Source organism: Felis catus, chromosome E2, assembly GCF_018350175.1.
Source record: "Felis catus isolate Fca126 chromosome E2, F.catus_Fca126_mat1.0, whole genome shotgun sequence".
NCBI classification, from domain to species: domain Eukaryota; kingdom Metazoa; phylum Chordata; class Mammalia; order Carnivora; family Felidae; genus Felis; species Felis catus.
This window is the reverse complement of record NC_058382.1, coordinates 28,527,622-28,553,385: the sequence shown is the minus strand read 5'-3', so window position 1 is coordinate 28,553,385 and position 25,764 is coordinate 28,527,622. Positions and strand designations below refer to the sequence as shown.

General features: G+C 55.9%; 1 protein-coding gene across 2 annotated transcripts in view; it reads right to left on the bottom strand.

The window, feature by feature from the left end:
* The window catches only part of NKD1 (NKD inhibitor of WNT signaling pathway 1), an 83,396-nt gene that overhangs the window by 15,222 nt on the left and 42,410 nt on the right, over window positions 1-25,764 (bottom strand). For both annotated transcript variants that reach the window (XM_023244859.2, XM_023244860.2), the window contains one exon: window positions 13,496-13,562. In XM_023244859.2, coding sequence (XP_023100627.2) covers window positions 13,496-13,562 — 67 coding nt within the window. The remainder of the gene's footprint in view (window positions 1-13,495; window positions 13,563-25,764) is intronic.

Sequence of the window (25,764 nt, the reverse complement as noted above, 5' to 3'; positions counted from 1 at the left end):
TTACAGCTCAGAGAAGCAGTCTGCAGCCGGCCAGGGCAGTGCCAGACCACAGAGGGGGGTCGCAGACCAGGGCCGCTTTCCACACAGTCCCGCTGCCTTCCCTGCTGACATCCTGGCCTCCTCAAAGACGCCGCCTGCCTGCGCCCAGCACACCGGTGCGTGGTCAGGAGGAGTGAGGGAAACGGGGAGCGCGGTGCCTCTCTCAGCCAGTCCGGGGAGGTTAGTCTCTGCTTGGGCCCGGATCCTTCTGACACTATGTGTGACCCAGGGCGGGTCACAGAACTTGTCCAGACGTCTCAACTAGTCTCCCCCGCTGTAACACGGGGATCATAACAGTCCCCTCCCCAGAGGATCCCTGTGTGGACTGAATGAGCTATGACTGTGAAAGGCCAAGGGCCTAGGGCCAGCACACAGGGTCCTAGTGATTAGTAGTGATGGAGGAATGATGTCCCCCCCCTGCCCCCCGCCCCGACTCAATCTCTTGGGAATCAGCACAGCTGTTAGCTAAGTTTTCTCAAAACTGAGGCTTCTGGAATACAAAAGGACACAGAAGCATCCTATCAAACACAGGCAGCCTGGGATGGGGAGCAGGACAGGGAGGGAGGAGCTGACGATAAGGACGCTCGGGTCACCAGTCCAGACAGGCGGGGACAGGAAGGCCGTGGCGGCAACCGACTGACCTGGCCCCATCCATAGCTCCCCTCCCGCCTGGGCCTGAGCGCCCCCTTCTTTCTGTTCACTCCGGGCACACCCAGAGAGACGCGGGGAGCCCCCCGGCCTGCGATGCCCCCACAGCAAGGCAACCATTCTCTAGGGCTGTCGGGGCAACCATTCCCCAGTTGCAGTCGCAGACCCCAGCTCCCTTCTAGTGCTTTCACAGAATGCAGCCAAGGAGGACATAGGGAGCACTTGATGGGGGGAAGGCGACCAACCCTGGCTGCTTCTGATATACTGGGTAAGACCAGGCCCTGCCCTCCCTGCTCCTCCAAAAGCAGAGACCGCAATGGCCAGGAGGTGTGCCATCCAGTGTGACCCGAGCCCCGGGACAGTCAAGTGGGCAACCAGCCAGTGACCCGAGGACAGCCGAGCACACAGCCTAGGCCACCCTGACTCCCCCGTACTGGCGACCCGCTGGGCCAGAGCAGCCGCCACCATGGAACCAGACAGGGTACAAGGCAGAGTCGCTTCTACGAGGCGACAAATAAGTAGGCACTGCTGTCACCTCTATTTAAAAGAAGGCAAAGAGGTCTAGAGGCTTGTCTGAGCGAGTCGGGGAGCTGGGTCTCTCTCCATGCCCAGCCGTCTGCTCTAGGAGCCCCCCAGCACCTCCAGGGGGTGCCAGTGAGCTCGGTGGGAGTGTCCTGGTTGTGAGGACCGATGTCCTGGGTCCATGTCCTGACCCTGCAGCTGACTGGCCTGGGCAACTTTGGGGTAAGGCGCTGGACTTCTCCAGATCTCAGTCTCCTCGTATGTTAAATGGGGATGAGATGGTTTCTTCCCCACAGAGTTATGGGGAGGAGGGGGGCACGGTGAGAAAAGTGCCTACTTAGCACAGCAGCTTACGGGCGAGAGGTGCTCAGTAAACACTGGCTTTTGCAAATGATGGAGATGACCCATGAGCCCTGCGGATAGCCCAGATCCCAGTGCCCCCCCTCAGCCCAAAACCGCCCCGCTGGAGAAACCATGGTGCTCTCCTGACCTGCAACATCTTCTTTTCAGCCCCCCTGCAGGGCGGGGAGAAGAAAGAAAAACAAAGGCCAGCCCCATCTTCAAAGCTGCAGCTCCCTCCACAGAGGTCCCGGCTGGAGATGTAAGCCAGCCAAGCTTATCGAAGCCAAACTTCAAGTTCAAAGAGAAGTTATCAGAAAACCACCTTCAGGTTCAACATTGCCTTTCAAGTTCCACTTGATAAAACCCAAAGAAAAGAAACCTCTGTCCCTGCTCTCTCCTTTTCTGGAGCACCCCTCCCCACATACAGGCCCTCCTCCCTTCCCCTCCCCTCCTCTCTCCTCACCCAGGGCGGGGGAGGGGGGGATGTGGGAAAAAACGTCCCCTCCACCGCTCACCCTCTTTATGTGTCTTCTCCAAGGACGAGCGTGGTCTGGATTGCCTTCTCTTCACCAGGGGGTCCCACATCCCACCCCAGCTCAGAAAGTTACCCGGACACCCATGGGGCTGGCCACCGACGGGCGGGGGGAGACTGGGAGCCACCCTGCCCCAGAGCCCTGGGGGCCGGGAACAAGGACAGTCAGCACCCTTCGTCCCCACCAAAGACCCTTCACCTGGTCACTGTCCCCTACCCAATGGCCAGAGGAGGTACCAGAGAGCTGGTCAGAAAGCCTGGTGGACCCCAGTGTCAGAGGGAGGGACTGGAACTCCTGTGAGTTCTACACCCACATGTGAACCCTCTCGAACCAAACAGCATCAACTAGCCCCCGGCCCCACCTGCCGTGTGCAGAACAAACCGCCCTCTATCCATCAACCCCGAGGCTCACGGGCAGGCACAGCAAGGGTAAAGGGTGCTCACCTCGGGCTGCCCAGGTCCCACCAACCAGCAAAGAGAATGGCATTTTTGTCAAGATGGACTTTGGCTCCAGATTTCGAGCCCTTTCTCTGTCTCTTACTCCTGTTCAGCCCAGCGGATTTTTTTCCCCCCAGAGATGATCTTTTGGGGGCATAATTTCAGAGGCACTCTGATCACTCTTTAATCATTCACAGTAACAGCAGGCCATCCGGCTAATTTCAAAGAAGAAAGGAGGGCTGGAGGAGAGGTAGGAGAAGAAGGAAGAAAAGGGATAGACTAAGGAGGAAAGCAAAGCCTTCAAGTTCAAAGACTCGTATTCTGGGTTTATATTCTGGGCTCACAGTGTCTGTGAAGTACCTTTGGATGAGAGAGCAGGATGCCCTGGGAGCCAAACCCACCCAACGCCTATTTTTGTAAATAAAGTTTGAGTGGCGCACAGACACGCTCATGTGCACCGTGTGTGGGTGCTTCACTCTACAACGCAAAGTTCAGGAGTCACGACAGAGACCGTATGGCCCATAAAGCCCAAAAGATGTACTCTCCCGGCCCTTTATAGAAAAGACTGCGGGGGCGCCTGGGTGGCTCAATCGGTTAAGTGTCTGACTCTTGACTTCAGCTTAGGTCACAATCCCACAGTTCGTGAGATCAAGCCCTGTGTCAGGCTCTGTGCTGACAACGAGAAACCTGCTTGAGATTCTCTCTCTCCCTCTCTCTCTCTGCCTCCCCCTCAACAATCAATCAATAATCTTTTTTTAAAAAAGGAAAAGATGGTGAACTGTACTTAGGTAAATGCAGCCCTCCCTCCCCACTAGGGTACCCTGATAAGCAGGGTGCAGGCTGGATTTCACCTGCTGGTCACCTGCTTAACTGGAAACTCTTGTGCAGTACACAACCTGCCCAACCATACACAGCAGGCATGCAAGAGAGAAAATGTCAACTCTGCTTTCTTAAAACCAATTCTCAGCTCAGATGAGTCTGGGGGGCAGCGTGTAAGCTCCTTCTCCTCGGAAACTACTCCCTGTCCTTCCTCACACCATGGCTGCGAGGAGCCTGCTGGCTGTGTTTACCAGATGATGGCTCTCTCCCACATTAGCTCCCAACCTGGCATCTCTCCACCCCCAGCAACTGCCAGATTAAATGCATTACTTGACCATCTTCACCCGGCTCCCTTTGATGTTCCCTTCTCAAGCTTCAAAATACCTTTTGGAGGGAGATCAGACAGCATTAAACAGAATTACTAATTAATTAAGCAAAGTTAAATTTTAAACACTGTTTGTTGTGTTAGCCAAAAGCCTGAACAGAACAGACTTTTTTCCTCCACTGAGATCAAAGACAGTCTCTTCCCTGTCCCTCCCCCAGTTTAAAAAGAAGAGGGGGCTGGGGAGGAAGAGAGGGAAAGAAGAGAGTGCAGGGGAGCGTCAGTAAGCAAGGAAAGACCCAAGTGGGGGCGATCTTTGGGGGTGGCCGTGGGGTCTAGACTCCCAGCCCTCGCCCTCACCCTGCACCCCCAGTCCCAATGGGAGGCATCAACAGCTCATTTGGGACTGCATGCTGGGAGAGCCACGGTCACTTTCTCAAGACTGTTTAGCCTGGCAAATAGCAGTGACCCAGGGAGCCGGATGGCACAGCCCACCCAGCCAGAGCTGCTGACAGCCGGCGCCACCCAAACAGTGTGAGACTCAGGCTGTGAAATAAAACAGACCCGCCCTCCCGCAGCCCCACCCTCCCTGGCACCCAGGTGGGACCAGCACCTCAGCGTTCCTCCCCAAGGGGCCTGGGCTCATCTGAGAAGCAGGTTGTGTACTGCACAACTCTAGGGGACTCCGTTCACAGGCCGGACCCCAGATGCCTGTGTACTGCTGGTGACAGTTTTCAGACAGACGGCAGAAAGGTGTCTTGAGGGGGGCTCCTTTCTCCAATTTGCACAAATGCATTTGTTACGCGCAGAGCACGGTCTGTCCCCACCTGGACTAGCCCTTCCTTCATTCTGCACAATCTGATCTGGGGTCTCTTGACAGCTTCACAGGAGCCTGCCACATGCCAGCAGGCAGACTGCAGGTCTCATGGGAGCCAGGGTCCTGCTGGCTAGTGCCCCTGGGATGCCCAGAGCACACAACACGTACCACCCATGCACAGGGCAACCATCCCACCCCAGTGTGCTCAACTGCACCAAATCCCATAGGCAGACGCAAGGAAGCCTGCATAACAAACACGCCATAAATTCTGGCCTGATTGAGACTAGGAACCGGAGTGAGGAAGGGGGTGGTTGAAAGAGGTAGGTCTGATCCTGAATCCCACACTGAGGCTAAAATCCCAACCCTGGACGATATCAGCAAATGCCAGCTTGCTTTAACACAATCCAGAAAGGCCCGGTTGATAATAAACGTTGGAAGTAGGGGACAAGTCTGAAACACAGTTATGACTACATCAACCCCACCAAAGACCAGAAATCACTAACACTCAAAGGCATGGCTCTCTTAGCCCGGTTACCTGCCACGTTCTTCCCAGTTGATACGACGTAAGGATTTAACGCAAGCCAGCGCTTCCTTGCCGGAGGTTGGACCCCCGCCCTGATGTCCCCACAGGCCTTTCCCAATTGTCCATGTACAGATTATCTGCCGCAAATATTTTAGTCTCAGGGTGGCTCGCCAGGATGTTTCTGACTCCCCAGCCCTCCGCCAGCAGCTGCGAGAGGGAATGCAGAGGAATTTTAATATTAGCCTATGCCAAATATAATTAGGCGCGTAAATCTGTTGCCAGTAAAAAGAGAAAGGTATCATATGTACATTCCAGGCCAAATGGTTTCTTGTGTTATCTGCACGAGGCTCTCCTCAGGGAGCAAGGATCCCAGAGACACACAAATCTGTCTGTCAACGAGCGCAGCCGCGGGCCGGTGGAGTTAGTGGGTGTGCGCGTTGCTCCATCAGGGCCTCTAAGTAACACCAGGCAGGATAGGTTACTGTTTGCATCTTACCAAAGAGGAAACTAAACTCAAAAAGCAAAGTGGATCAAGCCATTTCCCTGCCGAGATCGATCTGCCCGCCGCTGTCTCTCAGCCCTGTCTCCCCACGGAATCGCTTTCCAGTTTTTGACCTAGCCGTGCTCTCACACTGTTATCCCTGCCAAGAACGCCTGTCCTGGCTCTCCAGCTCCTGCTCACCCTTCAGGTCCTCAGCTTAGGCCTTGCAACCTGGCAGATGGTGCCTGCATACCCCCGGGGGCTAGGTTAGGGTTCCCTGCTCAGTGACACTCTCTCACACCGCCGTTATCATTACTCAGTTCATCCTAGCTTCTCGCTGTGGCCCCAGAATACGGTACAGTGCCTGTCGCACCACATCGGGTCCGCCAACACCATCATCACCATCAAAACGACGGTAAGTGGCAGCACCAGGATTTGAACCCAGAAGGGGTAGAAACAGAAGAACTAAAAGCCTGGTTTCCTGACTCCCCAGTCACTGGTCTCTCCACTCTGTCACACAATCGTTGACACCTGTTCCTGCCTGTCCCGCAACCATGCTCCTCCTTCTGAGCATCTGGGTTTCCTCCGGTGGCCGCCCCCCTCGCATCCCAATCCACATGGTTTACAGAGGGCTGATTCGACTCCAGCTTCGGGGGTGCACCCAGCGCCCAGACCCGACATGGTATATTTCATCCCGATGGCCACTGTGGCCGCTCCTTGGTCAGTATAACGGGAGAGTTCGTCCTGAAGCCAATGGAGTGAAAGCTTGCGGGCCCCTCACTTGCGTGGGACAGGCCCTAAGCAATGTGTTCACATGCTCACTTGGTTTTCTGACACTTTCCAATTAGGCACTTTAACCCCAGTCAGCTACGACCCCTGTCTCTTCCCATTCTGACTTCTGTACATCCTCTTGTGTCACACAGTTGGGGTGAACACAGGCATTTCTGGAATCGAGCTAAGGGAGGGCTGAATTGGAGATACAGGTATTTAGGTTTAACAGGACACATATATAATCTGGTTCAAAGTTATAAAAGGATCATACAAAAAAATAAATCCATAAAAGAATCATGTGTTTCTTTTCTTAAAGAAGGCCCCCAAGCCGGATTAAGTTCGGGTCCCACAAAACCTAGATCCACCTGCACCAGCAAAGTGAGACGTAGTGAGACTTGGGGGCTCTCTTTCACCTGTGATGGCGAAGTTCATAGAATGTGAGCACCTAGAGCTGGGTAGCCATCCTTCCCACCTTAGCAGGACAGACCAACAAAGGGGCGGAGGGCACCGGTGACGGAGAGGGAGGGAGAGAGGACGGGAGGAAGGCAGCGAGAGTATGTGCATGTTGGATGACACGGTTTGAGCTCCCAGATCCAGCTGGCCCTTTTTGGGCAAGATCCACCCTAGAATTTTTCAATATCGTGAGCCAAAGCTTCAGCAAATTTGGGCTGAATGTCGAAAGAAGCCAAAGAATCCTGACTTAACTATCCATCACTCTGAGCCCCTGCTTGTCAGGAAAAACCACCACCAAAACAGGAATTGACATGATGAGTATTCTCCAAGGTGGCTTCTGGCACTTTCCACCAGCGGGTGTCTACCCCTTCCTGAGACCAGAAATGCCAGCCAGGGTGTTTTTCTTCACAATCCTGCCTCCCCAGGGTGCACTTTACCGTAGGGAGAATTTCTTTAAGGACCGGTTGTGACTAAGGGGAAAGAGGAGAGGAAAAAAGAAAACAAAGGAAAAAACCTTCCCAACGAATAGCATTCTGGCCTTTTCCCTCATCAGAGCATAAGGTTGATGGCCACTCTGCTTTGAGGTTTGTATAGGCTTGAGACGAAACATCTGTTCAGGGAGGGAGGGGGGGAAGCCGGGAGAGGGAGCAGGAAAGAGAAAAAAGCCTTTTGGGGCTAAAAATACCATGTCCCTTCCACTCTCCCTCGGTCCCCGCCCAAGTTAAAACATGTGATGAAATCCAACTTTTAGAATCTAACCCCGAGCTACTTGAAACTACTCAAGCCTCTTCGGTATCTGACACAAGTCAGAATTTCCACTGTTCCAGCTGAGCTTTTATGAAGAACGGGCTTCTGGGGGGACTGCCGCGGAGTGGAGTCGGGCCTCGCTGACACTCGCAGGAGCACAGGCTCTGAACTGAGACACGGCAGCCAGCGGGGTGTGGCCCGCCTGCCCTCCGTCGGGGGGGCCCCGCTGCTCGCCAGTCGTGTCTTCTTCGTCTTGGGCTTCCAGGGAACCACCGGCCAGCCCCGCCGATTGACCGGCCCTGCCAGGGAGTGGTGCGGAGCTGCCCGTGGGGACGTCCTTAGAAGTCCCCTCCCTCCCTCCCTCCCTCTCTTTCTCCCCCCAGCTGCTCCCTGACCTCCAGACTCAGTGTCCAACTGTCTACTTGGCCTCTCTACCTGCATGTCCAACAGCCATCTTGAACCCAATGTGCCCCCAACAAAAAGCCTCCACTGTCACCCGCCTAAGCCTCCACGTCAGAAACGGCACCACCACTGCCTTCCGTCCTTAAGCCGGACGTCGAAGGCGAACCCGGGATCCCTTCTTTCCTTCACCGACCTCCCCTCTCTCACCTCTACCCCCAGGGCCACCCACTGCCCTCCGGCCCCCCAGCCCCGATGCTGGGTGACGTCATCACCTCTCACCCACACTACTGTGACCGTGCCCCGTCTCCATGGCCTCCTTCCTCCCCACACGCGGCCCATCACGCTTTCCAGAAGGATCTTGTTAAAACGGATGTCAGAAGCTGGCACTCGCCTATGCCTTCTCTTCAAAGGCAGCGTAAAACCCAAGCGTGTGGTCCCACCCCTGCCCGCTGGCCCACCCTTGTCCCCAGTGGCTCCTCCTACCACATAGGCCTCCCTTTTGTTCTTCCCTAAACCCCAAGTTCCTTCCACCTTGGGGTTCTGCTTGCTCCTCCTGGCTGTTCTCCCTTCACATCCTCCCAAGGCTGGTCCTTCCTCAGCTGAGATGTCACCTCCTCCGAGAGGCCTTGCCACAATCTATCCCTCGTGGCGTTTTACCACTACCAGAAATTTGCACGGCCGTTCTCTGGATTATTCAGTCACTACCTGCCTCCCTCAAGCAAGCACCCTGCCAGTAAGGCCCACCTACCTGGTTCATGGTCGAGCACCCAGGACTCAGCAGGGCCCCACGCCTGCAGGAGATGCTCAGCTAAATACTCCCTGAATGAGCAAGAGTCAGAGGCCTGAGCTCCATTCTCAGTCTGCTGTGTTACCTTAGACGGCTCATGTCCCCTCTCTGGGCCTCAGCTCACCAACTACAAATGAAGGGGGCTAGAGGCCTTCCCAGGGCTCCTCGGGTCTGTGAGTGGTTGACACATCACACCTGGGGGCCGAGACAGACGGACCTGGGCCGCAAGGGGGAGTACACAGGACCTGCCTGGGTGGCCCGAGGGAGGGGACTGTCTGACTTCATGCTGTTGACTTCATTCTTCCAGTGAGTATTTATTGAGCACTTACAGCATGCCAGACTCTATGTCAGGCGCTGGGAGAAGAAGGAGACATTCAGAGATGCTAATAGGATTAAAGAAACTTTGAAAATAGGTCTTCTTTGATCTGGACTGGTAAATAATTATAAACACCAGTTGGCTCCCCTTCAAGAAAAGACCCATAAAACAATAAGACTCATGACAGCTCACAGACACCGGGCACTTACTCCGCACCAGGGCCGTTCTCTGGGATTACATAAATGACCTCACGGTCTTCACGGGAGCCCTGAGGAGGAAGTGCTAATGATTACCCCCCGACAAGGAAAATGCAGAACAGAGAAGTGAAGGGATTCACCCAGTGAGTTGTGGTTTAAAGCCCGGCTGCTCTGGGGCCTGACTTGCAAATTCCCAAAAGGCCCAAATAAAGATAGGAAGGTACTTCCCCTGGGTTCCGAGGGGGTGGGGGTGAGACAAACTTCGGGGCCCATCCAGAGTCAGGCAGGTCCTAAGCTCACAGTGGGGCCACTCAGACCCCAGGGCCTCAATCCCAACACCACGGCCCTGCCCGGCAGGACTAGCTACTCTACCACAGCCTCAGGCTGGGGAAGTGGGGATCCCATAGGCCCCGTCAGGCCAGACCCAGGCTGCGCAGAGGGAGGCCTGCCCCCCCCCCCCAGCAGCCCTGGGTCCTGGAGGGAGGACCTGGGCCCCCAAAGGGAGGGGCCTCCTGACTTCACTCATCCTGAGGGTTCCTTGATGGGCGTTCTGTGAAGTCAGCTCTCCATAGATGCCAGGCAGGTTGCTCTTTGCCTGCTTTCATCCCCAAGTGGAGGTCAGAAGACAGGAAACAGACTCGGTGTTAGGGTCAGTGGGCAGATACTAGAAGGGGAGGGGCAGAAGTGAGTCAAGGCACGGGGAGGGAGGGGGACAGCCCTAGGTGGAAGGGAGAGAGGGGACCTAGAGAGGAAGCTGCATCTTATGCCGAGTGGAGAGGACACCCCCAAACACAGCTCTTCCGGGGGCCATTCAGGGTGACACAGGTCAGCCAAACAAGGGTGGCACCCGTTTGCACCTCAGGCCACAAGCCACAGGCTGCCACCGCCTGTCCTACGGCCCAGCCGGGGAGGTGGGGAAGCCAGGTGGGTACTGGAGTGACGAGTGGGGCTGGCCGCCCATGCTCAGACCCCAGCCGGGCCAGCAGAGGGAGGGTCCCTCTCCCCTTCTCCCCTGGAAAGCCAGCCTCGTGTCCGCCCCTGCCACGCCCAGCCAGCTCTCCTGGCTTGGGACTTTTGATGTTTACTTTGTTCTCTCCACAGTTCAAAAGGAGCTCGGAAGCCTCGCACCAAGCCCAGACTTAATCTGCCGTCCCGCGAGCTCCCAGCTGGCCAGTTAAGGCGGTTAAGATGCTGGATTAGGGCCGGCTTTACATAACAACGCAGGAGCTAAAGCCGTCCTCTCCTGGGATGGCTAAAAGACTTCTTTTTATCTTCACGCCTCAGATGGCCTTTTTTCTCCCTTAAACAGCCCTCCAGCCCGCCAAGAGGCAATGAACTTGGCCAACAGGAAGACAAAGGAGAGAGTCAGGATTCCGCGTGCTCTCCCTTGGCCGGGTAGCACAGAGGGACGCCCCCAGGCCAGGTGGATGCTTCTCGGGGACTCGGCAGCACCTGCTCTTACTGTGGCCACGTCCCCCCATTCTGGGGGGTGCGGCCTCAGGCCTCTGCGCCGAGGGCGACCGTGGCACCACCGGCAGTCACGGGCCCAGCATCCTCCCAAGGAGTCCCAGGGCCACGCGGGCAGCCCAGGCGCACACCAGAGCAGTCTCGCTCTCAACTGCTTCATCTACGCAGTGCTCTCGCTTTTTAAGGCTGTGGTTCGTCTCTCAATTCATCCTCCTTGTGAAAGTTTGGACATTCATCACTATCGTCCTCTTTGTGCACACTTTCTGATTTTAGCATCCTTCTCCCACGCCCAAGAGGAGCTACTGTCTTTGTGTGTCGAGGCCTCCAGCCACCCCGTAATATACACGCGGTACACACGCATATGTGCAAGGAAATACGGAATGCTGTGTCGTGCCCTTTTTTACACAAAACATACTGTGACATGCTGCATCTTTCAGCAACCTGATGTGTTTTGTATTTTCTGCTTCTGCGTCAGCTTTGGTTTGAAGAAAGAGGCCGAAAAGCTTGACCGCCGACAACTTAGTCTGACCCCTAGTTGGGAAACTGAGGCAGGAGAGTGGCCTGAGCCCCTCCCTCACCAGTGGTGGCACCGATGTGCCTAGACATCATCAGTAATGAGCAAGGTGCCCAGGCTGCCCTTCAAGGCCAGGAATGCAGCTGGGGCGGGGGGTGGGGGGGGCATGGGGTCAGACTGAATGATGCCAACCTCACACCCTTTCCCCCAACGGGAGCTGGGACCCCCAGACACCTCATATTCATCCCCCATCCATCAACCAAAGTTTGTAAGTGTCGCCCTCCCCGTGTCTCAGGGGTTCGTTCTCCCTGCAAGGAGCCCACAGCCTCCGTGCACCCACAGAGTCCGGTTCCACATCCCCACTCATCATGTTACAGAGGGCAAGGGGGGCCCAGAGCTGGAGGGACCTGGCCACAATCCACAGCAGGTCGCTACCAGAGCTGGGAGAAAGCCAGGGCCAACGTTCCTTCTACTTCATTATAACAGCACGCATGCTCTGAATGCAGACATCAGAGGGAAGTGGATTCCATGGGCGGGCCATTTCATGTCTGATTGAAGGCAAAGACACCTCACTTGAAATCAGTTACATGATTTCAAACTGAGCCTCAATGGACAGAGAACGGCCTTGTTTTGAGCAGTAACTAGAGGCTCAACAAATGATGGATAGAAAGACAGATAGATGATGATTGGAGGATGATGGTTCTGTGGATGAAGGGATGATTGAATCCATCCATGGGTGGAGGATGGATTATGGGTGGCTGAGTGATAACAAAGAGCTGGCTGGCTGGTGGGTGGGTGACAGGAGAGTAGAGAGGAGAATGAAAAGGCAATGGATGGATGGATGGATGGGGCGTGACCAGTGGGTGGGTGAGTGACAGGGGAACGAAGGGACAGACAGATGAGTGGTGGTTGGATGGGTAGTGAATGGGCGATGGATGGAACAGGTGGAGGGATAGATAAACAAGAGAATGAACTTGCTAATGAGTTATGGTGCGAATGAGCAAATGAATACCTAACAGGAATGAGGGCTGATGCCCATGTAATCAATGTCCGGGATCAGCTCAATCCCTAAGGGCTTACACCCTGCACACCCTTATCTGACTCCCCAGATCTCTCGGCACCAACTCCTGACATCTCTCTCCATGGAACCAAAGATGACAGCTGAGGCTTGAGGGGAGCCAGGGCATGACAGAATCAGAGCTGCAGAGCCCCTGCGTGCAGCCACCAGATCTGCAAGCAAGCACGCTCAAGGGCAACACCCCCAAGCCTTCACAAAGCCTTGCACCCATGGGACTCCCCACCCTTGGTTCAGGACCTGCTCATATTTGAGTCTGATAGATACCTGGGTCCCAGCCTGCGTCCAGCTCCTGGGCAACTGGGTGGATCTCTTAACACAGTGCTTCTCAAAGTGCACAAGTCACCTGGAGAGTCTCTTACAGCATAGATTGGATGCAGCAGGCCTGGGGCTGAGCAGGGGGACCCTATGCTTATGACAACTGTCAAGCTGGATGTGGCCACAGTCCTCAGGCCTGGCCCAGGCTCCCCTTGAGAAACCTTGGCACTGTCTGCTCTCCTCTCAAGGCTCTACAGGGGCCCAAGGCCTAGATCCCCCTAAGACCCTCAGCTCCCCTACAAGTTGCCTGTCCTCACCCCAACAGCGAGGGCCCTACCATCCTAAGGCTTCCCCAGTGCAGTGATTCTCTTCTCGGATTCTGAGCGTAAAACGGAAATGCTATCCCGCTTCGCAAATGCTTTCCAATCAATGCCACCTATGCTTTGCATCAACTCAGGGAGTCCAGCAGGGAGAAGGCTCTCATTCCTGTTCTGTAAGTGTGGAAACCAAGGCTCAGAAAGGTGGCGTGCCTTGCCCAAAGTCAGGCCGGTGCTCCAGTGTCCGCCTCCTTTCCACAACAGGTGCTTCCCCTTGAACCAAGACAGGAGTGAGCGGAGAGCGGCCAGTGGGGCGCCATTTGTATGTGCTCCAGCTGAGCGATGTGAATGACAAGTGGGGAAATAGATCAGCTACGTGCCGAACACAGTTTGAGGGGCCAATGAGCCGCTACTGTGATCACCCCGCAATGGGAAAGCTGAGCTCCAACAACCTGTCCAAGGCTCCACAGCCAATACAGAGCAGAGCCAGGATGTGAGCCTCGGGAGCCTGGCTCCACTCTGGGCTTGGACCTGCGAAGGGCGATATTCCCTTCTTGCCTCTCACCCCCACTCACCCCCACTGACAGGGTCCAGTCCTCCGCCTGGTCTGCAGGTTTTCCAGAGGGCACACAGGGCACACGGTAGACTAGATGGCCCCTTCCCCATCTCACTGCACCCTGGGAAGAAGAGAGCAATGGATTCCAGTACCTTCTAGCCGAAAGCCTTCCTCTTCCTCCTCACTGAGCGTTTCTCTGAAAATTTCACCCACGAGCTCCTAGAGGAAGACAAAGCAGGGACATTAAGCAAGAATTGGACAGAGTCAGGTAGGAGCCTGGTGTTGGGACGTCATGAACGTGTGCCCAGCTGGTCACAAGGAAGCGGGGATCCTGCTCTAATTCTTCCAATGGGAATTTAGGTCAACTGAGGTGGATCCTATCACGCTTGAAAAGTGAATTATCACCATGCTTTTCAGGAAGTAACTTTTTCTCAGCTCACTATAAAATACTATACCCGACCACGCTTCTCCCTCAGAAAGGAAGTTCCACCCTCCACCCTGGAAAAAGACAGAGACAAGATGAGAAAATGTCTCTCATCTACCCCTTGGAGTCAACTCGACTCCAGCAAGCCGCCCCTGTGGGCCCCGAGAAGGGATCTCAGTTTGAACCCTTCTCCAGCAGAGGCTCCCGGACGGGCCGTCTCCATGGGTTTACAAAGAGGGCCCGGAGTGCCCAAGGGGAGGTCTCTACTACCCTTAACATAAACCCCAACTCTTCAGCATCACACTCAGAAACCTTCATGCTTTGGCTCGGGCTGATCTTCAGACAGGCCTGCCACATCTCCCCCGTGCACACACCTGCCAGAAACCAGCCTGATCCTGGCACATGCCTTGCCTGGTGGCATCCTTGAGGATGCCTGGCGGCTTATCCCATATGACAGAATTGGTCCCAACCAGCCTGCTCAGGCTGTCATTCAGATGTGGTCAGGTTGGCCAGGGGACTTTGGTTGGTCCACAGGCTGGGAAATTTCTGGGATGTCGACAAAGGTACGACCTATCTCACCCCACCCCCGCAGGATGACTCTAGATACGGAAGAAGCAGGGCCGGCATTTGACAGACTGTCTTCTGCATTTTTTGGTATTCTGCCCGCAAGAGTTCTGTGATCTAAAAAGATTGTTCTAAAGTTACGCGAGATCCTGTACTGAAGAATTTACGACGGTAATGGACACTGTGAGTATCCAAGTAGTAACTGAGGCTACGTTCCCCAATTTTCCTCCTATTTAGACCGTGGAGATTTGTTTTACACAAGCATCACATGGGATTCGTGTTCTGAGGAACCCACTTTGGGAAATGCTCCTCTTCTGGGAGAGAGACAAGGTTTGAGAAGTTATACCGCCTTATCTCTTCAGATGCCACAACAATGCTACGGCAGCATTTCTCGAACCACAAAATGACAAGCAATAAAAAAAGCCCAAACTTAGCAGCTGTCACCAACTTCTCTTTTTGAAAAAAAAAAAAAATGGGGGGGGGGGCAAAGAGAAAGAAAAATGAGAACGTACCCTTCTCGTTGAAAAATTAGAAGGAAAAAAAAATCCTGCACCTCAGATCCTTAACAGAAAAATCAGGGCTTGCTTTGATTAACCAAACAAAAATAATTCTTTGTATATCTGATCTTATCAACTGGACACAGCTGGAGCTAAGTCTCTTCTCTTCTCTTCTTCTCTTTTCTTTTTTTTTTTTTTTAAAGGATCAACAGCTGACATTTTATGGATCAGGGCCGGTGTTCTCTCGCTCTCCTTTCAGATCGTTCGGGGGCGTCACACACTCTTTCCTACGGGTTGTGAAAATGTGGCCACTCAGACTCCCGGGGTCCCACTGACTTCAAAACCAGGCTGCTTGATTCCTGGAGAGAGGATGGCTTCTCCCTCCTCCTCCGCCAATTATCATAATCACCGAACACTTCCCGGGCTTGTAAACTGGCTGTTTGTGTTAACGGCGCTGGAGTTGACAGGGAAGCAGGGAGCTGGTGACAGGGAAGGGACGCACTCAGGTGGCATCATTAGACGGCTGGGACGCTCCGGCAGCCAATTAGAGCCCATCTTTCATGCCAGAGGAAGACGGATGCCATCTCCCCATAAAGGAGCACTTCCTCACAGGAGCAGCTGACGGTCTTCAAGGGAGTCAACAGCCCGCTTCACGCTCGGCTCTTCTGGAAAGCGGGGGGCTCAGTGCTGACCTTGGCCCGCCACCCTGACCGCTGCAGGCAAGGCAGACAGGACCTGCCAGACCCATACTTTTGAGCGCACGTGTCTTCTTATTGGCAGACTTGGAGGAGTTTAAAGACTCCGAACGTCACTCCCAACAAAGCAGCCGTCTGGAACCCCGATAACGATGCCTCACAGTGTGTATCACGCACTCTGAGAACTGTCTGCTGTGAGGACGAAGCTCTCTGACACAGTAAAGACACATCTCTGCATATTAAAGCAGGCTTCTGGCAAGCTCCGGGGTCGGCCTCTTCCTGCTAAACCTTACCCTGCTCTGTATAACCCTGTGAGAGCTCCTTTGCACCACGGTCCACTGACATACTGTGCAGTTACAGAAGCTCGACATTGGCACACGTTCATTTCATCCGCTGAGCCAGGCGGCCCGGGGCCAGTGCCGTGCAGTGTCTGTGGTCTTCAAGCTTTGAATCGCTAAGCTAGAGGCAATGCAGTGTGGGGCCAGACACAGGATCACGTCCCGGCTCCCTTGCCTCGCTCGCCCTTGGACCGGGCTGGCATTGGCCAGCCACTGCCTTCTTGGGACCTCAGTCTGTTTCTCTGTTAAATGGGCACAATGATGAACCACAGCAACGATAGGACAGCTGACCTTCTCACACGTCTCCTAAGTGCCAGGCACCGTGCGAGGCACCTTATGAGTATATCCTCTCCCTCAATCTTTGCCACGGCTCCGTGCTTTCTATCTCTCAAGGAATAAACGCTCATAAAAATGATCTGCAATTGGTAAACTCAGAGTTATAACTGTTATTATTATTTTTTCTACGAAGAAAGCACCCTCAACCCTCCAGGGACATAGGAGACAGGACATAATGGTAATGACAGCCACTTGCATCATTTACCAAGTGCTCCTGGTGTATGAGGCACTGACAGACTCCTCACAAGAACCTCCAGAGAATGGGGTTCCCAACAGCCCTGGATTTAAGTAAGGAGGCCCCAAGGGGCCAGGCGAGTGGCTCTGGATCATCAGCTAAGATTGGAGCCATGCCTGGCTTGGGCTTGTGCAGTGGAATCAGGGCTCCTGTGGGCACGGGGACGGAGGCAGCCAAGAGTCTGGGCACTTGCCAGGGACCACGGATCACACTTAAAGAAGTGTAAGAAAAACAGGCTGGCTAGTGGCTCCGTGGGTGGTGGACAAGTACTCCTGTTTGTCTTGTGCAACTAGAAGGGCCCACGGCTCCTCCCCGCCAGGTCTAGGACTTGGCAGGGCCCTGGCCGGGAGGCCCGCCTGTGAGGTTTGGGGCCAGGCCCTCAGGACCACCCTTCAGGAAGGCGCTCAGACCCCTCGACGGCCACGAGCCCCGCTGGGAGCCCCAGTGCAGCAGGTGCAAGGCACAGTACTGGAATGGGTCAGACCCTGGTTCAAATCCCAGCTCTGCTTCATACAAGATGCATCATTTGGGTGAGGGAACTTTCTCGGCCTCCCCAGGTGTACACAGGGATGATAGCACTCATGATGCCTCAGGGCGGGTTGTGAGGGTTAAGTAAGCCACGGCAGGTAAAGTGTTTAACGTTACACCTGATACGATTGAGGCTCATGAGACCGGTAGTGATTGTTTCCTACTTCTTCTTCTACTCTGATTGTCAAATGGCTACCAGAACTTTGCTCAGAGAAGCTCAAAGTCTCACCAGACCCAACGTGCCCTCAAAGACACTGGGAAACACCCTCCTACCTGGCATACTGTTTTTAACGCTTCGCATTTAATCCTCAAGGCAATCCTTGGAGCTAATACCATTATTGTCCCCACTTCGCAGATGAGAAAACTGAGGCACAGAGAGGTTAAGTGACTTGCCTAAGGTCACACAGCTAGTCAGTGTCAGAGCCGGGATGGAAGGCAGGCTGCCTGGCTCCAGAGCCCACACCCTTCACTGCCCCCCCTGTAAGAAGCCCCAGTATGGGGCTTGGGATGCAGTGACTTCCCTTCACTGCTGCTTTGTCTACTCGGCCATCATTCTGGCCCCTGGTCCCAGGCCCTTTCTCCCCTGACCCTCAGGACAGTCGGCCTCAGACGAGGCTCTAAGTTCTGATCAAAGGCCTCTCTGGACCCCCAGGCCTCCTGTCGCACCCAGCCTGATGCCAGGCTGCCCCCTGCTCAGCGGTCAGGCTTGGTGGCCTTTCAGGCCACAGGACCCAGAGCCCCCTCCCTCGCACGTCCCAGCACCGCTGTTCCTCTGCCCCACGCTGGGCCCCAGGAAGAGAGGCCAGCTCCTCCGGGTGCTAAGTGCAGCCAACACCAACCCAGAGTCCAGAATTGCAGGCATGAGGCCTTATAAGGCCTCCGGGGACGGGAAACCACATCAAAGCAGGGCTTGGGAGCGGGCTGGAGTTCGGTTAGGGTTTTTCCTCTTTGTCTTTGAGACTCATACTCCTGAGCTTAATATCTTCCCCCACCGCCTGCCCCGGCAGTCCTTTGCCAATCTTTCTGTTCTCTAAGAGCTAACAGATGTTGGTGCCACGGGTTTCAAAGAAAACTCCTGGTGCCCACAGAACACGGCACAACTTACAGATTCCAAGAATGCACAGGGTTGGGACATGCCGGGGGAAGAGAAGGGTGGGGGGCACGACCCAGCCACCCTGTAACCCTTAGATCCAAGTAGTCCGCCCTGGAGCTGCCCCAGGAAATTTCTGGCAAGCTCCCTCTTCCCAGCACACCGTACAGACGCAGCCCGGCCAGGCGTGCCTGGGGAACCGGCGCGGCCGCGGGCAGGCAGGCCGTCCAGGGCAGGGATGCTCTGTCCCCGGAACCCGGCCGAACGTGGGAGCCCGGGCCCCTGCCGGCCCACCCTCAGCAGCTGAGCGGCCGCAGACGCCTTGCTTAACCACTGCGGCTCCCACTTTGCTCTTCTGTAAAATGGGGATTTAGATGTAAAGGAAGTCAACGAGAAAAGGGAGACAAAATACACGTAGCGGGATACACTACACATGAGCCTTTCTTCTCCTTCTGTAGTGCCCTTCTTTTGCCACGTGCTTGGAACATCCTTACATTTTTATTCCTGCAAAAACCTAACGTCCAGTGGTTCAACGCCCCAGGGTCCACCCCCGGATGACATTCTCATGAGAGCAGCAAGGAGGCACGTTTAAGTTTAGTAGTGTTAAGGGTATAATGCTACCTGTACCTCTAAGAAAATACCAGACCCAACGTCCACGTATCCCCATGGTTACCCCCAGGAGGGAGGGACAAGAGAGATGGAGAGTGAGAAACTTCAACTTTCTCAGAAGCAGTCTAATTTCTGAGACGAGTATATTAATGTATCACTTGCACCACTAAAATCTAATTTAATAAAACCCCACACAATAACCCACTTTACAAGAAGGACCTGGGGCTCAGCCAGGAAGTTAAGGGACTGGTCCAAGGTCACTTAAGGAGAGAAAGTGGCAGAGCTGGGGTTAGAACCCTCCCGGCCCCGGGCCCCTTGTCTCTAGAATGGGGTGGGGGTGTGGGTGCAGGATGATGCTCATGGTCCCCTTGAGAAGAGATCTTTTGGGGCTCCAGTCCCCCTACCCAGCAGGAATCAGGAGTGGAAGGAAAGCCATGGCCATCCACTTTCGGGGCCTCAATGTCCCCATCTCCAACGTGCACTTTAACCTGTGGACCTTTGTTACTTCTGTCCCTGAGAGTCACTCTACCCACCAGAATGGCAGGTCAAAACTTCAGGGTATTCCCCACTCCACCCCAACCTAGGCAACATGCAAACCAGGGCTGAAAGGTAACCACTGGTGAAGGGCCGGGGGTGGGAAGGTTCCTGGGGCCCCGGCTCCAGTGACAGGCCAGGAGGGACTGGGGGTTCCCTCCTCCCCGAGGATGGGAGGGAAACAGACTTATTCCTCCTGGACATCAGCAGAACCTAGACCTGACAGCTGCTTCCAGAAAGACACAGCACCTCTTCTCAAACAAATGACATGTGGGGCAGAGCCCTCCGACATTCCCCTGAGGACAATGCAGCCCCCCATGGCCATGTAGCCCCCATTGGGGGCTCCGGGCTCCGCCTGCCCAGCACCTGTCCCCCAGCTAAGCAAATTCAGAGTCCTCCCCCTGGGGATGCTTCTCACAACGGCTGGCGGGAAAGAAGTCTTCTCCGGTGCCAAGGCTGTGTATAATCTCATCTCCAGCTACTTGCGACAGCGTACCCCAGAAGCGAACTCACAAAGGGACAGAGAGAGAGACCAGTGCCCAGGGGAAGGCACTTGGTCCAAGGCCCTAGGCCAAGTCGTTTCTAGAAGTCAGCTCCCCAAGGGCAGGCAACTGGGTCTAGAACAGTGCCTGATATATAGTAAACAGCAAGTATCTGTGGGATGAACCTTGGGGCCAGATACACCCTCGCCTGTGCTTCCTGGGGGAGGGGACAGTTACAGAAGCCACTGAGCTGCCCTCGTCGCTTACGGCAATTCACGGTGGGCTTCTGCTGCTTTGCCATTGAAAGCTCTGACCCCCAGAGCCTTCAGAACCACATTACAGCCCCCCTAAAATCAGAGCCCAAGATCCCGGCCAAGCTCAGAGGCCAGAGGGAGGAAGCTGCCGCCACCTGCTAAGCAGGGGGGCACCTCCACGGGTACCCCCAGCTGGAGAAGGGCAGGGAGGCTGAGCAGAAGTGGCTTGCCTCAATTCCCAGAGCTGGCCTGCATGTCTGGCCTACAAGGACCAGGCCTTCAAGACTCCGAAGATGTGCAGCGGTAATTAAAATTCCTTGGATTTCTCCCCGACTGTTTTTATCTGCTCAAGATATAATCCCTCTGTTCCCATTGGCACATCCCAGCCTCTGCCCCCCACATCCCAGGGACTCCAGCCTGAGCCGGCTTTCTGGACTTGAGGGAACACTTATCAGGAAGGTGGACAGTGGTGGGCAGGGGCTGGGATGGCAGAGCCGAGCAGGAAGGACTTCCAACCCGGGGCTTGGCCCTGGGGCCACCACATCCCTTCTTCCACCGAGCCTCAGGCCCTAGACCCTACAGGGTGCAAATAACCTCCAAAGATGGCTTTGCCCAGTCCCGTGTCTGGAGACACAGCTGGCCATAGGCGGCAACGGGCCAGCAAGGTCCACTTCCTGGGCTGTCACCCCAGCAAGCTGCCGGCCTCCACCTGCCGTCATCCCAAATGCCCCCAGAACTGGGTCCCACCTGGGCGACCAAGAGTACTTCACGTTTTTCTTTAAATTGGCCCTCTCTCTCTCTCTCTCTCTCCTCTCTCTCTCTCTCTTTCTCTCTTTAAAACCTAGTCTTACCAATAAGATCCGTGAAATCGTGGGTGTGATGTCCGAGTTATGGTCGGGGTCGTCAAAAACAGAATCCACGTGAAACAAATGCAGAACCATTAAAATACAAGCCGTCTGCTGACCTGTCTGAAGCCCCATCCTCCCAGCAGAATGCAGATCACACCTGGGGAACTACAAGGTTTCAAGAGCCCAGAGCTGAAGTCCTCTGCCCCCTCCCCCACCCCCAGTGATCAGGCTGGTTCCCTGGACAGGTGGGGGGCGGGGGGGAGAGACACCACATAAGACAAGCACCAGACGAGGACAGAAGCAGGAATGCTCTCACGGCCCAGCGGCCGCTCCTCCCGCCCGGGACAGGCCCTCCTCTAGAGCGGGTGTCCGGGGACCATGAATCCTAGGCACAGATTAAAATAACTGATGCCAAGAGAAGACAGCAGAGCTTGGCATTACCCAGGACCTGCCTTGACCTCCAGTCTTTGGGACTTCAGAGCTCTCAGGAGGAGGCGACCCAACGCGAGGCAGACTGTCCGGGGCTGGGCGGGACGTGGGGCCTCAAGGGTCTGCTGTTGGCGTGACGGGAATTTTCCTACTAGATGGCAGTTCAAAGGAGTTTCTACAGTGGAAACCAGGATCCGATGGGCCTGTCAGGGCGTGGGAGTAACTGAGGTCAGGAACATAAAGGACTCAATGATAATAATTACCAGCATTTCTTTCGCAAGCGCCTGACGTGTGCCAAGAGGTCTGTTCTGCCAGCACATCAGGGGCCTCGCTAACCGCTCCCAACAGCCCTGAGAGCCGGGTGCCATTGTTACCCCCCGCGGCCAGGAGGTTGGAGAAGTCAAGTGACTCACAGGAGGGTCCGACTTGAGCCCTGGCCCCTCTGTTTTATACCGTGTGACCTCATACAAACGATTTCCCCGTCGGTGCCTCGGTTTCTCCATCTGAACAGGGAAGTGACAGCAGCCGCCCAGCAGGACCACTTAGAAGGGGAGAGGAGACTGCATGTGTAAAGGGCCCGGCACACCCACCGGGTGGCCAGCGTGCCATCACGCAGCTGTTCCCTCTCTGCTCTCAGGGGCCCCTGTCCTTCACTCCCCACCCTCCCATCCTCTTGTCTACCCCCTGCCGCCTTCAGGGAGGCCCCACAGCTGATCAAAGCCGGACCCGGGAGCACCTCAGCCACCCACGGGCCTCCAGCTCCAGCCAGCGGCTAACACTCAGCGCTTCTCAGTCTCTGCCTCCTCCACCCTCCGCCCGGCCCACGGCCAGCCACGCTGCTGACCCTGCTACGCCACGGAGCTGCCCGCCACTGGCCTGCCACACCACGCAGCCGAGCGCTGATAACAGGAGAGGCCGAGGGGGCTGTGGGGCGCCTCGGATCGCTGAGCAGCTGGGGCAATCTCTGCCAGCGGCTCCTGGCCCTGGGACAGGGCCCGGGTCTGCTGCCAGGGGCCAGCGGGTGCGCCCTGCTGAGCAGGGTGGCGGCGAGCCAGGCTGCTGGTGACTGACAGCGCTGTCATCTGTCGCCCGGGAAAGCGGCGCCCCCATAGGCGGGGGTCACCTTGTTGCAGGAAAGGATGTGCACCCTGCCCGGGGCAGAGGTCGGCCCGGCCAGGAGCCCTGTGTGGCCTAGGGACCTGGGGAAGGGTGTTTCTCTCAGCCTCAGGAGTGAGGGGCTTTGGCTTCTCGTTTCTCCTCTCTTGGACACGTGCACACGCATGGACACACTCAGGCCACCCCGTCTGCCCTAAAGCTCTTGCAGAAGCCGTCGTCCTGCCCCTCCGATGTCTGCGCCTGCCAGGCCTCCCTCTCCTGCCACACCCCTGCTCCCAGGGCCTCTCCCCAGGCCCCTCACAGGCTGGACCCCACCTTGGGGTCTCCCGACCCCCGCCTGGGCTGTTTCTGCGGTCTGGGGAGCCCTCTACCCTCAACCGCTGACTGCCCGCTCGTCAAGTCCTGTCCCCGGGGCCCCAACCAGCATGACTGCTGACCCCCAACCGCCCCCCCATGTCGCTCTTGGGCAGAATCAAGGGTCACACGTCTGGTCTCCCTGAGGACTCAGTTCATTTGGAATCTTAACTGTTTATGTGCCACCAGATCTGTGCCTGTCAGTCTCCAAGTCCGTACCTATAAAATGGGCCTGTGACACAGACGTGCCTAGAATGTCCCATAAGAAGGCGGACATGGAAGAACGGGAGGGTTAGCGGCACTGCTCGGGAACCCAGGCTCCCAGGGTCCCAGGCATCGGCCGGTGGGAGAGCAGGTGAGGACCGCCGAGGGGCCAATCCTGTTGTGCTCCGAAACAAAAGAGGCATATTCTCCAGAACTCTTCTGGAAGGACACGCTATGCTTTGCATGTAACAGTGGCTACCCTTGGGGAGCAGGCATCGGCAGCCGGGGAGCCGTCCCCTTCAGTTGCCCAGCTTTCTGGACTCTCTGGGTTTGTCCTGTCTCTCCCCCGCTCCCATCCCCTCCCCTCCTCTTTCTCTCTTTTTTAACCAAGAACGTGCAATGGTCTTATACTCAAAAGACACTGAGCTTTCTAAAGCTGTTCCGCTAAAGGGAACGATGTGGCTTCACCGCCCACTCCACACTCACCAAGCTGTTCCACAGGCATCTCCGACTTCACGCGTCCAAACTGACTCCCGCCGGCCTCCCTGATTTCCTCCCTGCACCCAACCAGGGCAGCACCCTCCTTCCTGTTCCTCAGGCCAGCAGCGCAGGGGTCAGCCTGCCGCTGCCCTTTCAACCCTTCCGCCAAGTCCCTACAACATCCTGCCGGCTCTGCCTCCACAATGTACCTCGAACCCAACGCGCCCTCACCTCCTCCACACCTAAGGTGCACGCCAAGCCAGGGAGAGAGGTCACCCTCTCTCACTGGGACGATGGCCACCATTTCTTAGTCTCTGCCCTTCCCCCTCCATTCTCCAAAGTCCTCCTAATGCCCTACAAAGCCCCACCCAGCCTGTCTGCCCCATCATCTACCTGACCTGCTGTTACTCCCTTTCATGCATTCTGCCCCAGCCACCCTCACCTCCTTGCTGCAGACATGTCGGGCACACTCCCACCTCAGGACCTTTGTACATGCTGTTCCCACCGCCTGAAACTCTTTTCCCACATAGCCTCTCCTCCCCTCCTTCAGGTTTTGGCTCACCTCATCACCTGGGTGAGGTCTCCCAAACCCCTCTATTTAAATGGCAGCCCCCACCCCACCCCCCGCCGCCTTCCCTCACCCCTGCTCTGCCTTAGTTTCCTCGGGGGCACTTATCACCATCTGGCGTACCAAGTACTGCCCGACAGAGGAGGCGCTCCACGAATACGTGTCAAACAACTAAATGCGGTTCTAAGTTTACGGACCCAGAAAAACATTCCCCGCATTTTCCTGAGAGAGGCAAGCAGTCGCCACAGAGCGGAGTGAACACGTTCGCATCCACGAAGATTATCCGCATGCGTTTTCCACGCACCGCGGTCACACAGGCGCATTTGGAAAGAGCGGCAGCAAAATGGTCCCAGAGGTTGGGCCTGGGCGCTGGACGCAACATTGTCCAATTGCTTGCTGTGAACGTGCACGACTACTTCTACAATCAGAAATGACGGGAAGCGTTTGGAAGAAGACACACGCAAGCAAACGGAACTGGGGGCCCACGGCGGTTCGAGAAGGATTCGCAAACAGAAGTCTGCCGCCAGGTGGTGTGGTCTGAAACTTTCCAGTGAAATGGGTGGTTTCCAGATCCCATCTGGGAGGGAAGCAGGAGTACCAGGCCTCTCTGCACCCCAGATCCCACGGCCCCCTCCCACGGCCCCACCACGTGCACAGCCCACGAAGAGAACCCTCCGGGAACCCGACTGTTTCCCAGTGCTCTTGGCTGTGGGTGCGTAGGAAGCCGGGGGCGCTGGCAAGACCCTTCTTTGTGGTCATGTAATGCAGACAGGCTTTGATTCCAGAAATGGCAAGAGGCCAGCTGAGCATATAAAACTGGGCTGTCGCTGGGAGCGGGGGAGGGCAGCTCTCTCTCTCCCGACCCCAACGGCTGCACATCAAATTCTACTATTTCCATTCTCAGGCAAGCCAAAATCTTTTTTTTTTTTTTTTAAGGGGGGGAGGGGTTGTAGGAATCCGAAAGGTGGCTGTCTGCTCCTATGGGTCATACCAGGGACCCCTGCCGCCACAGTGGTCCCGCCAGAAGCCCAGGGAAGCCTAGAAGGTGCTAAGCCTTGGCTGGCATCCAAGTTCTAAGGATGCACTTCGACCTGGGGACAAGAGGGCATTCACAGCAGTGACTGTGTCCATCGCACCTTGTCCCACTGCGGTCCCCGGGTCGTCTGACTCACCCTGTACCCTAAGAGGTCAAGAGGGAGCACTCACCCCCTTATAGACGAGAAGGCTTTTAGGCTGTGAAAGGGGAGGCAGGAACACGCAGTACAGTCGGGAGGAACCAAGACCCCCAAGAGGAAGGCCAGGGCTCCTGACACACGACATCTGGCGTGTTCCTGGACGCAGAGGAAGAGTGGCCTGCAGACGTGTACAGGCAGTCCCTCAGACCGCAGGCATCCGGGCCACACCCGAGCCCTCATGCAGGGGTTCTGACCTGAGGGAAGGTCCACACCCCCTGAAGACTGGCCCCCCAGGAAAATGCCACACAAACAAAACTGCACGCTGAACCTTTCTGCGAACGTTTCAGGTTAAGAACCTCTCGGAGCACACATGGGGAAACTCAGGCCTCAAAAGGAGATAGCGCTTGCCCCCAGTCGCAAAGCGTGGCACAGCCACAATCAGGATCCAGAACACTCAAAGCGGGCCGTAAGAGCCAACAAAGGTCAGTCCCCCCCACAGGGGCCAGAAATAAAAAGCAGAGCCCCTCCACTCCACCAGAAGGCAGGGAGCAGGTGCCCCGGGTCAGCAAGTGCAGACTCCGACCGGTGTCCCCACAGGCAGGGTTCTATGGCTCGTGCAGTTTGGGGAGGATCCCAGGTTCCTCACTGTGGGATTTCTCAA